Source organism: Rhinichthys klamathensis, unplaced genomic scaffold, assembly GCF_029890125.1.
Source record: "Rhinichthys klamathensis goyatoka isolate OS25496 unplaced genomic scaffold, OSU_Roscu_1.1 h1tg000567l_1, whole genome shotgun sequence".
In the NCBI taxonomy this organism is placed as follows: domain Eukaryota; kingdom Metazoa; phylum Chordata; class Actinopteri; order Cypriniformes; family Leuciscidae; genus Rhinichthys; species Rhinichthys klamathensis.
The window spans coordinates 471,541-486,835 of record NW_026607033.1 but is presented as its reverse complement, the minus strand read 5'-3'; the positions used below and the strand labels follow the sequence as shown (position 1 = coordinate 486,835).

At 37.2% G+C, this 15,295-nt stretch overlaps 2 protein-coding genes across 4 annotated transcripts in view; both read left to right on the top strand.

Annotated features, from left to right (window-relative positions):
- aldh1a3 (aldehyde dehydrogenase 1 family, member A3) overlaps positions 1 to 1,303 on the top strand; it is a 35,918-nt gene extending 34,615 nt beyond the window's left edge. The window contains exon 13 of the mRNA XM_056239569.1: positions 66 to 1,303. Coding sequence (XP_056095544.1) covers positions 66 to 141 — 76 coding nt within the window. The 3' untranslated portion in view covers positions 142 to 1,303. The remainder of the gene's footprint in view (positions 1 to 65) is intronic.
- A 1,095-nt stretch (positions 1,304 to 2,398) lies between these two features.
- The window catches only part of lrrk1 (leucine-rich repeat kinase 1), a 107,873-nt gene continuing 94,976 nt past the window's right edge, over positions 2,399 to 15,295 (top strand). For 2 of the 3 annotated variants that reach the window (XM_056239567.1, XM_056239565.1), the window contains exons 1-3: positions 2,399 to 2,545; positions 4,070 to 4,210; positions 11,958 to 12,124. In XM_056239567.1, the coding sequence (XP_056095542.1) occupies positions 4,138 to 4,210; positions 11,958 to 12,124 (240 nt within the window). In that variant the 5' untranslated portion in view covers positions 2,399 to 2,545; positions 4,070 to 4,137. Of the gene's footprint in view, positions 2,546 to 4,069; positions 4,211 to 6,569; positions 6,932 to 11,957; positions 12,125 to 15,295 lie in introns of those variants that run through there. The other variant, XM_056239566.1, reaches the window with a different exon arrangement.

The window sequence follows — 15,295 nt, the reverse complement described above, 5'->3', positions numbered from 1 at the left end:
ATTTTCCAGACTCTCAATCTCAAATGTTATGCATGTACATTTCTTTCAAATGTGTGTGTGTGCAGGGGTGAGTATGCACTGGCAGAGTACACCGAGGTCAAAGCCATCACTATTAGACTCGGCGAGCAGCTGAAACTGTGATCTGAAGCTCCACCATCTATCTGTGTTCATAACAGCATCTGTCAGTCTACGGATGAAGAAACTCTGGCTTTAACCATCAGTCTCATTTCAGCTCTTTTTCTACCAGTCTGTTTATTTGATGTAGATGTGCTGTACAGATTTGAAAGAAAGTTTGTGTTTTTTTATTTTTTTATTTAATTTGGATGTTTTTAAATCAAGCAAAGTCATCCATCATCTCTCAATATTTAGTAATATAAAGAAATATACTATATCGAACTTAAGTACATATGTTTTATGTAGTTATTGCAATAGATTCACATGCTTGTTTGCCTGGCTGAACACATAGTCACAGGCTTTGCTTTTGATTTGGAGGTTCAATTCTTCTTAGTGGTCTTAAAGTAGACATGAAGCGGAAGTTGCGGTTTCTTCCTCCTTATTGTGACTAGTGAAATGGCTTCTCTAACAGGAAAAAATTTAGGCCGGGACTTGATTTTTTCCAGTTGGAATTGATTGGATGGTTGTGGTTTGCTATTGGTGGATCTCATGTGAGTGACAGGTTGTCCCGCCCTCACGCCAGTAAACACATCATCAGAAAGAGATGTCGCTGCAAGAGGGACGGGAAGTTATTTTGATTAAAGATTAAGATTGCACATTAATTAAAAATCAAATAATAATGATGTGCATGAATAAATAATTTATAATAAATAATGCAATATTTCATCAAAACCAAGAATGGTCTGTTTTGATTTCATGGTGACTTTAAAGGTCTCCTGGTAATATATAACAAAATATGCAACCAAGTATAGTCTGTTATGTGTAAAAATCAGGTTTTTGGATTGAAATTCCGAAATGGTCCTGCAATTCGCCTCAAAGCTGTCTTAAATAATTTCTGCTTCTCTGACACCAAACACAACTGCAAAAATGATTTAACTGTTACTACATTCACTTTGTGATGCTGAATGCAAATTGAAATGATGAATCATTTTTAGCACTGTATATGGTATATGGTGTGTTGCCCTGCATATGTTAATGTATAATTAGCATTAATAGTGATTTCCTTTTGTAAATGTACATACACATCATATGACAGGTGAATTGACTTAATTGTTTAAAATATACTTTGACTTATTAAATAGCTATTGATTTTAAAAAATGAATCTGAATCAATAAAAAAAAAAATCATATGAAGTAACTGTTTATTGTCATTTTGATCTGTTGAAGTGGTGCGAAATATACTCTATACAAGTACCTAAATTAGTATCTATCTAGGTGTAATGGCACAAATATTTGAGCGTAACTCAATCCCTTCCTTGAGTACCAAGGTTGATTTTCGCAAAAGTAGGCCAAAGTTAAGGCCAAAGGGCCAATTTGCAACTTGTGCATTTGCATACAATATGTTTTTACAAGATCTGGTTAAGATATTAAACAATGGGAGTGTTGATATTAAGTTCAAATTAACCACAATTTATTTTATGATTGAAAATTCTTTAATTGGTTAAAAACTCTACTGCACAAAATAATTCAAGGCATTTCTGAAAAGCTTTTTGTTTTACAGGGTCTAGTGCTGTCACTATGTATCTAGTGTCGGGTAGTATGGTATTCCAAAAATAAAATACAAATAGATTTACATAAAACCTAAAAGAAAAGGATTACAATTCTGCAACAGTGGTAAAAGAAAAGATGGTAAAAGATAGATTAAAATATGACTTTCACATTATAAAAAAAAAAAAAAAAAAAAAAAAGGTTTAAATGTTATTTTTGTATAGAATCAGCCTCTCTGACATAAAAGTGCCAGAAACAGAAATCTGATGTGTCCTCTTTTATATTCTATAGATAATGTAGTTTGATAATAGCCTACTTCTGAAAACGTCTTCACACATATAGTGAAAGATGCTGGAACTTGACTTGTGAAGACATTTGAAGTGAATGAAATAAACTAGGCAAATCAAGTTTCGCTAATGATCATGTAAACAGGTTTCATAACAGAAACCGTGAATTCAGGTTGATTGGCACACATTTTCCAAGTCATCTCAACGGCAACAAGTGTCCCAATAATCTCTGAAGTCACCCTATAGCTTATATGGACAGCCAACAAGGAAAATACACCTGTGTCATATTTATTAATGTATTGTTGGAAATGTAAAATTAGTAAGGGACGGTTATACTATACAGAAATATAATGGACTCAAACAATAGTCTGGAAAGTCCCCAGCAGGTTTGAAAACAAGCGCGAGCGTGTGTGTGTGTGTGTGCGTGCAATGAGAAGCAGACTCTCAACTCCTCAGGAAAGATTGTCCCTCAGATCAGGAAGTAGAAATCTGTTTTGATCCGTGAGCGTCTACGAAACTGATCCAAACCGAAAGCATCTGAGGAGCTCCGCTTTATTCCGCGGTTTTACGGGATATATCATGTATTCAAGTGTGTGGTAAGTACACTAAACTATCTTATAATGTTGTTGACTAGACACCACATGTATTCCTCATCTACACTGTCTGCGTCGCGACGCAACGTAACACGTCTAGTTAGTTTGGTTTGGAACGCTTGCATTAATTCGCGCGGCGTGCGCGTGCAGCCTTTATAGATTTACCGCGCCGTGCAGCGTTTGCAGTACAGGTGAGGAGGTTGTGTATGTGCGATATTGTAAACTGTAACATTTATTCAACAAATTGGGGAGTCCGAGGCAAGTTACAGATATAAGTAGATCTGAGGTTGCTGTAGCAGTGATTTTTCTTGTAGCTAGTTTCAAACTCGTGTTAAATTGTTTTGTTTCATGATTGTTTTGATGTTTAAATGGGCTGAAAACCCTATTTCCAGGGTGACAACTTACCCCGTTGACTATTGTGTCAATATGTCCTGCTTTGCCAAAGCTTGCCCAATAGACTATGTTTTTTCCTGGGTACCAACAATGGAAATATAAAATAATAACTGAAATATTTCTGTAGTCACGTCTTACACGTTTGTGTCCATACTATATTTTCAAATGATGTTTAAAAATATAGCCCCGGTGTCTCCTACTTAATTAAAAAGAAGTTGTAAATGTAATGTCTAGGTACAGTAAGTTACACCTACCCAATAAAGTAATTGGTGATGGAACATTTGACAGTACTTTGATGGTACTAAATGTTTACCATGGTATTTTAAAGTGTTTGACATTCCGTGACGTTGCATATGGGACTCATTCTTTCTTTCAAAACATTTCATTGCAAAATGCGAGTCAAAATGTGTCTGGCCGTACCAGCATTTCAGTGGTCACTCATTAAAATTCAATGTAGCCTACTGTAACTCGCCAAAGAAAGCTTGTTTTGTTTGTAACCAAATGACCAATGACCTCAAGCCAAGGAAAATGAGTCATGTCATTAGCTGGCACAACACACATCAGCTCTGGAAAAGGGTTTGCTGGATACATCAGTTTCTTGTGGTGGATTGTAGACTTGTAGAATAATTGTTAGATTGCAGTTGGTATTTGGATCAGCTGACGTCTCTTAAAATTGAAAGCAAGATACCAGCAGAATTACTTTAGATTGGACATCTATAAAAAGATGGTTGGCATTGGCATTTTGAGGAACTAACTGAAAATGTGCCAGATGCCACTGGTGTTGTTGCTGTATTTTCATATTCAAAAAGTAATTGTAAAACTCCACTTTACTTTCATATTTTAACTTATTTCCAAAGGAAACAGAATTGGACTTCAAACGTAAGGGTTCATAAAGACAATTTGTTTTTGTTTTTAAACAACCTGCACCTATGATTAACACCAATAATGTGTATAAAATAGTTTTTATTTTTTTTATTTTGTTGTTCATGTATTGCAACAATGCAATGAATATTCTAAAATGATATATTCTGTTGCACTCTACATGTTGTCTTGTTCCTTTTCACTTGTCTACAAGTGTCTCTGAATTTTTTAAGACAAGCAAATTGAAGGATGTCTCACAATCTGTTCCTCAAGGGGTATTTCATATATCTTCAATCAATGATGACATCCTCAAAATGAAACCGCAGCTTTTATCCTGAAATATGTCGTCGTACTGGAACGTCAGAGAGACTGCAGATCCAGGCGGCATCACCAGCAGCATGGAGGAGCAAGATGGTAAGAAACCTTTCTACATTCAACAGGGTCCGAAATTAATCTCAAACTCTCACAGGACACAGTAAAGTTTGTTTGCTTGTTTGTTTATATATTATTTTTTAAATAATGAATGTCTTATTTTATTTTTAAATTATTATTATAAAATATTACATTTATTTATTTTGTTTTGATGTATATTTTTTTTTTAATTTTTTTTATTAAATATAACATTTTTATTTTTAAATTATTATAAATTATTACATTTTTATTTTTAATAATTTATTAATTTATTTATTCATTCAGTCATTATTTAGATTATATCTATAAACCTTATGATAATTATTTAACTAATTATTTAGTATTTTTCCCTGTAAATTTGGCACATTTGGCACTTGGTCTGGCAGTGATCTACTTGGAAAAAAATATTAAAATTGTAACGTTTCCAGAACATCACTTTGACAGAGATTCATAGCAGATCCTCTAAATAAACTGTAAAAACAGTGACATTTTTCTCTGTGAAGACATACTGAAGTCAGAGAAACTTCCTCATTGTTTTACAAATGGCCAGACAGTGCATAAACAGAAGTGTGGCAGTTTGTGGATTCGTTCAATTTGTATATTCATAGCACTATGAAGGTTAATATTTCCCTCTGAGAGAAACACCAGTTCAGCAACTTGACTGTGTCATGTAAGTGAGAAATTGATACAGTGATACTAAGAGTGAATTCAATTCGGCCGAGTGTACCTTGTAAGAAGCAGCATGTATAATTTGTTCCTTTTTAGTTGTTCATTTCACCCCTCTGAAACCTTAAACAACATCAGTAGTGCAGTTCTGGTTCAAGGAACTTCACAGTCTGAACAGTATATTTAGAAATATGAACTGAAACCCAGCTTTACTTCAGATAGGTGTTTATAGCATTGCACGTCATTTCCTCTCACATATACTCAAGTTTGATTGTGGGGTTGGGCTGTATGCTTGCATTTCATTTGCATTATTCAGTGCATTCAGCTCTCACTCTTTAGTCAAATCTGGATACTGATTAATATAGGGTTGACCACAGATTCATATTCATATAAAGAAATAACTTCCCTTCCCTCTTGCAGTGACTTCTCTTCTCTGATGACACAATCATAAACAAATGATATATTAGGATATTAATAATGTATAAATCACACTTTTTTTTTTTATAGTAGATGTTTCACAGTAACAGATATTTCTCCCAGAGCAGTGACAAAAAATGTCTTCAACTCTTATTTTAAATATTAAACCTTTAGATGAAAATGTTTTTTACATTTACAAATGTAGTCACATGTGCCTCAACTTTTGACTGGCATTCAGCCAATTATAATATATTTAACAGTCCAATGAACTATATTCATCTTTGGCCATCCCGATAGTTGTAATATACAGTGTCTTCTTGCAAGAGTTGCTGCCTTATGTTAAACTTAACTACTTCAAATTACTTTTTGTTCACATCAATCTATACTCCATACACCATAATGACAAAAAAAAAAAGATTTGTGACAACTTTGCAAATTTATTAAAAAGGAAAAATTTAATTAAGTACATTGCATAAGTATTCAAACTCTTAACTCAGCAGTATTTAGTTAAAGCACCTTTACAGCCTCAAGTCTTTTTTGGCACGATGCGAAAAGCTTTTGCACATCCGCATTTGGCGATTTTCTGCCATTCATTTTGTAGTCTTCCCAAATCTGTGCCTTGATATAATACTGTCTCTGAGCTCTACAGTCAGTTCTTTTGGTTTTTGCTGTGATATGCATTGTCAGACATTTTAAGAGGTGTGTACCTTTAAAAATCATACCCATTCAATTGAATTTGCCACAGATTAACTCCACTCGAAGTGCAGTAATATCTACAAGTGACATTGGAAAGCGAAAGTGTCCCAGAAAAGGGTATGAATACTTATGCAATGTAATATCTTAGTGTTTTTTAATTTATTTTTTATTGGCCAAGTTGTCACAAATCTGTTTTTTGCTTTGTTATTATGGTGTATAGAGTGTAGACTGATGTAAAAAATAATAATAATAATTGAAAGTAGTTTAACATAATGCTCTGCAACATAAAATGTGAAAAATAAATTGAAGGGCTGCGAATACTTTCACAACCCACTGTATATCATTTCTGGGTTGCACTGCGTTGCATTCTGCCGGAAAACAGATGAAGTAAGCATCCCGTGAAAAACAGTCAATATCCCCCCAGAGCTGAAATCTCATGCCATAGGTGTTGGGTTTCCTTTTCCCTGCCGGCTCAGCATCAGCAACACCGTTGCCATTAGCAACAGTGACTTCGCGTGCATCCATCGGTGTGTGTTAGAGCAGCGTGGCTCATGTCTGAGTCCCGTCACATGTCTGTGTGTGATTGAGTGTCGTCTGAGCAGCGCTGGTCTTGTGTGATGGTAACACATGCTGCAGAAAGAAGCCAATGTGCTAATCTGGCTTAGTGCGGCTTGAGCTAGCTGCAAACGCAATCTGAGGTCCTCTTGGGAGGGACAGAGACACAGCAGCAGGCCAGGGTGGGTTGGGTTTCACTCTTTAATGTGTTTGCAGTGTAAGATAACCTTGCCATTAAGGACAGCATGGAGGGAGGAGACGGGATTTTCGTTCTGTGAAGCATCTCTATAGTCAGGTTTAAGCTCCGGGTACTGGACGTACTTCAAGCTTGTGGATTTGTGACGGACAGTAATGAGATGATTGCCGGATAGATCCGTGCAGAATGATAAGGTATGTGCAGCTGACAGCGCTCAGCGTGTTTGGATTGTGGATGTCTTGGTTCTTTCCTGCGTTTCAGGTCAGTGTCCATAGTGGGAATTGGGTTTAACGAGAAGAAGTGATAGTGTGGGGAACCTTTCATTGACTCTATACTTTCAAATTCAGTCTTATACCTAGCGGGTTTTTTTTAGTTTAAGGGAATGAAGTGGTAATAAAATATGGTGAAAGTAATGAAAAAAGTTCAATTTGGAGGCCTTTGATCTAATCAGCAGATGTTGAGTAAGTGTTAACACTTTTCATTTATATGTAAATGGTGGTTTACACAAATGAAGTTCCACTTGAGTCACATGGATCACTTATGATGACAACTACCTTTCTGGGTCTTGAAAGTGGTAGTTGCATAGCTGGCAATGGAGGGACAGAAAGCTGTCCGATTTCATCAAAAAGATCATCATTTGTGTTCTGAAGATGAACAAAAGTCGACATGAGGGTTATTAATAATTAATGACAGAATTTTCATTTTTGGGTGAACTAAAATATAACATATAACCCTTTAAGTGTCTTATTTGTATAGTTCTTTTCACAATACAGAGAGGTTAATTTCACAATTAAGAGGTTTGCATTATCATATCTAGAGTTGAATATTAATATTTTTAAGGGTTTGAATACATTTAACATATCTTGATATTTGCGTATTTGCATAAATTATATACAGTATATGACATCATTAATATATATTCTACAATAGCCGCTATTGTAGATTGATGATACAAATTAATAATTGCGTCAGATTTTAAATCGATTAATTGAAACTGACAGTTTGAAATGAATTATAAGTTGTAAAGAGTCAAGTTCACCAATTCTTTTTTGGCTGAAATTTAAATTGGAGATGCTATTAAAACATCTTTTGATTTCATATAGCCAGCAAAATCATTGCAACTGTATTGTGAATATTCAACCTTTTGCTCAGCCCAATGTTGACAGTGAGCTCTCTTAATTTTTATCTTTACACACATAGATCAATTAAGGTCATTTTTATCTTTTACACACATCTATTGTTCTGTCGGTTTATTATTTGATCATTCTGTCTGTCTACCTGTCTGTCTGTCTATCTATCATTCTATCTGTCTATCCATCTCTATGTCTGTCGCAGTGTTGTTTTTAACTAAAGCTATAAAAAAAGATTTTGGTAATTGAAATATAAAATAAAATAAAGTATAAATATTAGATAAAAACATAAACTTACAAATACATTTTATTGAATTTATTATAAAAATCAGTATTGAAATATAAGTGTATTCTTAGTCTACAATTCTCCCACTTTGTCTACAATCTTGGATGAACTTTTTCACTGGGCTTTTTGTGATGTGTTTTCATTTTTGTAAAGTTTTTCATTTACAGTCAATGATTTAAGGTGACACAAGAGAATTTGGAATTGCAACAAGTTGAACTGTGTTCATGCTCATCTTTCCTTCACATTAGGAGCATCTTAAATACCTTAAAATCTGTCTATGTTGTCAGCTTGCTGGTTTCAGAACGAAGCTATTGTCTTGGCTTTGGTTTCTCCTCCAGGTTGATTTGGTCTGGGCGATACGTGAGCTGAGACCGTATTGATGCAGGCTGGATTTGTTCTAATGGTTACCCTCCCTCAGGCTTTCTCCGGCCTCTCATCATCAGAAAAATGTTCTCAATTATTCATATGAGCCTTTTCTATTAAAGCACACAGCCATACCGGCACTTACCCGCAGGTCCGGCTCCTTAACATCAAAGCAGACTTGATGTTAATGGAGCAGCGTCTGCCGCTGGCCACATTCACCAGATAAATGTTAAAGGGCTCGATGGAGTAATGTGAATAATAGGAGGGAGTGACTGATTTGACCTTCACTGGCCTCTTGGATTGATATCATAAAACTCACATTTACTGTCTAGCTGATGATCTACCCAGAGATATTAAAAAAGATTATTAAAGGTGTAGTTTACCCCAATAAAAATATATCTATCTGTCTAACATTCTGTCTATCTGCCTGTCTCGGTTCTGTCTATCGGTTCTGTCTATCTGCCTGTCTATCTGCCTGTCTATCATTCTGTCCACCGTTCTGTCTATCTGCCTGTCTATCTGCCTGTCTATCATTCTGTCCACCGTTCTGTCTATCTGCCTGTCTATCGTTCTGTCCACCTTTCTGTCTATCTGCCTGTCTATCGTTCTGTCTATCTGCCTGTCTATCCTTCTGTCTATCGTTTTGTCCACCATTCTGTCTATCTGCCTGTCTATCTGCCTGTCTATCTGCCTGTCTATCATTCTGTCCACCATTCTGTCTATCTGCCTGTCTATCTGCCTGTCCACCATTCTGTCTATCTGCCTGTCTATCGTTCTGTCCACCGTTCTGTCTATCTGCCTGTCTATCATTCTGTCTATCATTCTGTCTATCTGCCTGTCTATCTGCCTGTCTATCATTCTGTCTATCTGCCTGTCTATCGTTCTGTCTATCTGCCTGTCTATCTGCATGTCTATCGTTCTGTCCACCGTTCTGTCTATCTGCCTGTCTATCTGCCTGTCTATCATTCTGTCTATCTGCCTGTCTATCATTCTGTCTATCTGCCTGTCTATCTGCATGTCTATCGTTCTGTCCACCGTTCTGTCTATCTGCCTGTCTATCTGCCTGTCTATCTGCCTGTCTATCTGCCTGTCTATCTGCCTGTCTATCTGCCTGTCTATCATTCTGTCCACCATTCTGTCTATCTGCCTGTCTATCATTCTGTCCACCATTCTGTCTATCTGCCTGTCTATCTGCCTGTCTATCATTCTGTCCACCATTCTGTCTATCTGCCTGTCTATCACTCTGTCCACCATTCTGTCTATCTGCCTGTCTATCATTCTGTCCACCGTTCTGTCCACCGTTCTGTCTATCTGCCTGTCTATCATTCTGTCTATCATTCTGTCTATCTGCCTGTCTATCTGCCTGTCTATCATTCTGTCTATCTGCCTGTCTATCGTTCTGTCTATCTGCCTGTCTATCTGCATGTCTATCGTTCTGTCCACCGTTCTGTCTATCTGCCTGTCTATCTGCCTGTCTATCTGCCTGTCTATCTGCCTGTCTATCGTTCTGTCCACCGTTCTGTCTATCTGCCTGTCTATCATTCTGTCTATCATTCTGTCTATCATTCTGTCTATCATTCTGTCTATCTGCCTGTCTATCTGCCTGTCTATCATTCTGTCTATCTGCCTGTCTATCGTTCTGTCTATCTGCCTGTCTATCTGCATGTCTATCGTTCTGTCCACCGTTCTGTCTATCTGCCTGTCTATCTGCCTGTCTATCATTCTGTCCACCATTCTGTCTATCGTTCTGTCCACCGTTCTGTCCACCGTTCTGTCTATCTGCCTGTCTATCATTCTGTCTATCATTCTGTCTATCTGCCTGTCTATCTGCCTGTCTATCATTCTGTCTATCTGCCTGTCTATCGTTCTGTCTATCTGCCTGTCTATCTGCATGTCTATCGTTCTGTCCACCGTTCTGTCTATCTGCCTGTCTATCGTTCTGTCCACCGTTCTGTCTATCTGCCTGTCTATCGTTCTGTCCACCGTTCTGTCTATCTGCCTGTCTATCGTTCTGTCCACCGTTCTGTCTATCTGCCTGTCTATCGTTCTGTCTATCGTTCTGTCCACCATTCTGTCTATCTGCCTGTCTATCTGCCGGTCCACCGTTCTGTCTATCTGCATGTCTATCGTTCTGTCTATCTGCCTGTCCACCGTTCTGTCTATCTGCCTGTCCACCGTTCTGTCTATCTGCCTGTCTATCATTCTGTCCACCGTTCTGTCTATCTGCCTGTCTATCGTTCTGTCTATCTGCCTGTCCACCGTTCTGTCTCTCTGCCTGTCCATCGTTCTGTCTACCTGCCTGTCTCTCTGCCTGTCCGTTGTTCTGTCTACCTGCCTGTCTATCATTCTGTCCACCGTTCTGTCTATCTGCCTGTCCGTCGTTCTGTCTACCTGCCTGTCTCTCTGCCTGTCCGTTGTTCTGTCTACCTGCCTGTCTATCATTCTGTCCACCATTCTGTCTATCTGCCTGTCCGTCGTTCTGTCTACCTGCCTGTCCACCTGCCTGTCTACCTGCCTGTCCAGCGTTCTGTCTACCTGCCTGTCTATCTGCTGTCTATCGTTCTGTCCATCGTTCTGTCTATCTGCCGGTCTATCGGTCAAACGGTTAGCAAGCACTGGTGCACTTTTTTTTTTTTTTTTTTTTTTTACTCTAAGGGTGATGCAGTACAATTCCTATGTATGTGTACAATTTTCTTTGTGCTATACAAATGGCAAATAAAACTTTGAACTATCGTTCTGTCTATCTGCCGGTCTATCGTTCTGTCTCTCTGCCTGTCCGTCGTTCTGTCTATCTGCCTGTCTATCGTTCTATCATTCAAACGTGTGTCTATCGTTCTATCTATCTAGTTCATTTAAAATTATCTTGTAGTGTGATAAATTGATTTTTCAAAGTACAAATATTTCATTTAGTTTGTAAAACAATACAAGGTGGCAAACCTACATGCATAATAATTACAAAAGAATGATCAAAATGCCATTTAAAAAGCTTTAGATATAGTTTAGCATGTCACACCACAGAGCATGTTAACTATTTCATGCAAACTACCAATATACATGCCTTTTCCACTTTAAGTGTGTTTTGTGTCCAGACTGTTGCTTTTGTTGTTTGCTATTAGAGCTGCATGCATGCGTTTAATATGCATATGTACTCGTGAGCATCACTATCTTCTTCCCGATCTCACTCTCGCCCAGAGTAGGTGCTCTTTACATCAAAGGTAAACGTGGAAAAGCACGGCTCCGCAAATACACCCTCACCAGTCCGGGGGGAAAGGCATGTGAATTCTTTATGAGGCTGACCTGATTCCCGGCTGCTCCCTCTCCTCCTGTATCTGGGGCTCATTTCCCATTGCGTCATCTTTGCTTTAGCGTGAGCGTGTGCTAAGATTCCTTCTCTTTTACTGAGTATACGGTTTGTTTGTGGTGGCTATGCCCCAATTGCAGGTGTTCCGGAGATGGGAGCCAAGCAGTCAGCGGTTGGCAGCCATTCTCTGAGTCAGTCGCCCACTCTGAAGAACATCCAAGAGGCCTATACTGATGGAGAGGACCAGAGGGCACGCGAGCTAATCCGTCTTTCCTGCGAGAATAACAGCGGAGAGGGACCGGATGGGGTGAGTTTGATCATTTTCTCACTTTGTGCTTTTATGTTTTACTGAAAAATTACATAAACACTGAAGGGAAGCTGTGTATTGTGAAGTTCAACAGCTGAAGGACCAGCATATGTTGTGCTTTGGAACCTGCTACACTCAAAACAATATTTAGGGCTACATTTAAGATTTGTGTATTGCGTATGTGTAGTCATACATAAATGAAACCGCTAAGAAACGGGTAACATTTCTGTAATGGTAAACTGGATGTGTTTTAAATGCAAAATAACCTTTTTTTTTAAATATCATTGTAGCAAATTAGCTCAAAAGATATTTATAATAAATCATAACGAATTATAATTAATTATAAATATTTGAATGTTTTAGAATTGACTGTAGCAGAATTAATATAATTATTTAATCAGTTCATCCAATGAAAAGAAAGCATAATCAATTATCATTTATAGGAAGTAAATTATCTTCCTGGCCGAGAAAGAATAACCTTTTCCAACTAAAGTAAATAAAATAAAATACTCAAGATGTTTCAGTGACTTTGATCTTTTGTGAGTGGCAAACACAGAGACAATAAAGGGTGGGTATAATGGTTTAATAAACAAAACTACGGCAGGCTACACATACAACTAAACTAAGCAAAGATTGTATATAGAATCAAGAAAGTAATGAAAAGTGAAGAAAGAGAGAGAGAAGAAAAGAGAATGGCAAGATTACAATCAGAGTGGATTAACCACAACCTATGAGAAACATCAAAGAATCAGGGTCACCTTAAAGGGGCACAATAACGCACCTAAAGGCTGCGAATGGGTACTTGCATTGACTTCGGTTGCTGAACAAGTCCAGATGCAGGAGATTATTAATGATTTTGCCAGGAGTGCGCTGAAGCGTTCGTTTGGGTTCTTGGGGTGGTCCACGTTGAATCTAAAGAAATTAACTTAGTCCACGTTGAATCCAAAGAAGTTAACTTGAAGATGAAGTTGCCGGAAGAAAACAGGAAACGTTGTCTCAAAGAGATTGAGCAAAGATCTGAACTAATCAGGCACTCTTTAAAGGTCCTCTCAGTTCACACCCGAGGTGACCAATCAAAGATGACCGGGAAAAAGTCTTCTTATCCATCTTATCCCCATTTGCATGTTCATGGTGGCATGGAGAATTTGTGCAGTCTTTACACAAAAGTATGGTAAAAATATCATGATACAATTTGTCATAACATATTGTACACCATTGATTATAAAATCAAAAGAGGATTATTTTGATTCCAAGAAAGGGGATTTGAAGACATTAAAGCAGTGATACATCATCTTTGGATATCAACATTTGAAGTCACTCTAACATAACTAAAGAATCATAACTTGTCATAACTAATAAAACATAGGGACATGCATAAAACACAGCAAAAGTACTTTAAACATTTGGGAAAGTTTGTGGGTAAAGTGTGGAGTAAATGTCCTTTGTGTATTGGAAGTTTGTCTCTATAGTCGTTGACCAAATGGCTCGTGCCGTCTGGTCTACTATGCTATCTTTTGGGGCCAGTTGTTCAAAGGTAAACTGATCGTATTTTGGTTATCGGATTGGATCCAATCTTGAAAATGGGTTGTTCAAAAGGGAAAGGAGGAATCTGAAATCAGATTATATCACGGAATCCAATCCTAGTTTTAATCTGGATCAAACCTTCAGTTTGTGTTTTCAAAACTTGTCAGTAGGATTTGGATAACTTTGATAAAAAAACAAACCGGATTATCCTGATCCCAACAGAGGGTAGGATTTCAAGGTGGATTCCAGGAAGAAAATGTAGTAAACCTTTAAAATTGGTCAATGTGGCGAGGGGGGCGTGGTTCAGCGCGGTCTGTAACGGGAGAGAGAGAGGAGGACTGAGGACTTGTACAACGCAAGTGGAAAGAGTGATCGCCTGAGTGGAAAGAGAGAGAGCTGATTAAGCGGAAATAGTGTTATAGTTGTTATTGTTGCTGTAGCGAGTGTGGCGCCTTTTTGTTTGTTTTTGTTCTGAGTAAATAAAAGTACGAGTCCCAGTTACGCCGACCCCGTCTTCTTCCTTCCAAAACATTGAACCTCTTCACAGTCAAATAATACATTTGTATCATTTAGTGTATATACTTGTATTTATATTTTGCACTTGACTTGTGTAACCGTTGTAACAGTGATAAAGTAGACATAGGCTACCAATTAAGCTTTTCAGTATAGTAAAGTAAAAAAAAAAAAAAAAAAAAAATGATCTTGTCCCCATGAAATAATCCCCTAAACAGATATATAATATTTCCGTCTCAACCACAGCCAGTTACAAAAACATTTATGTAAACCATTTATGTAAAAGCCACAGTTTTTTTACATAAACTAATAAACGTACTGCGATGCTTATTTCATAAATAAATGAAACAGGTAAGAAACTAATTTCTGCTCTCAAAAAACCATGGTATAGTTTATTATTAACTATTTGCAGTTTTTTTTTGTTTTTGTTTTGTTTAAATAATCATATTTTCACATGAACACAAATCTGCCCATTGTGAAATCAATTACATTAATTTAGTTAAAAGGTATGAACATGGTTAAATTATGGCTAGCTGTGGAACAAGCAACATTCAATTAGTTTAAATGTAAGATATAACGAATGGACTTAATCCAAAAAGCTCAAGACATCATCATTGCTTGTTCCACAGCTAGCCATAATTTAACCATGTTCATACCTTTTAACTAAATTAATGTAATTGATTTCACAATGGGCAGATTTGTGTTCATGTGAAAATATGATTATTTAAAAAAAAAAAAAACAAAAAAACCCTGCAAATAGTTAATAATAAACTATACCATGGTTTTTTGAGAGCAGAAATTACTTTCTTACCTGTTTCATTTATTTATGAAATAAGCATCGCAGTACGTTTATTAGTTTATGTAAAAAAACTGTGGCTTTTACATAAATGGTTTACATAAATGTTTTTGTAACTGGCTGTGGTTGAGACGGAAAGATTCTAGCTGGCTGTGGACAGGCCGCCACGCTATGGTTTCGTAGAATTCTTGAAAACTTGAAGAGTCTGTTGGTTTATTTGTATAGGTTGTATAGTATTTACAGTCATTACGTTCCTGTGTATATTGCGTGAATGACGGGTGGTTGGGCAGATATTGTGTTTTGCGGTAGGTGGTATGCCATACGAAACCGTTGCCACT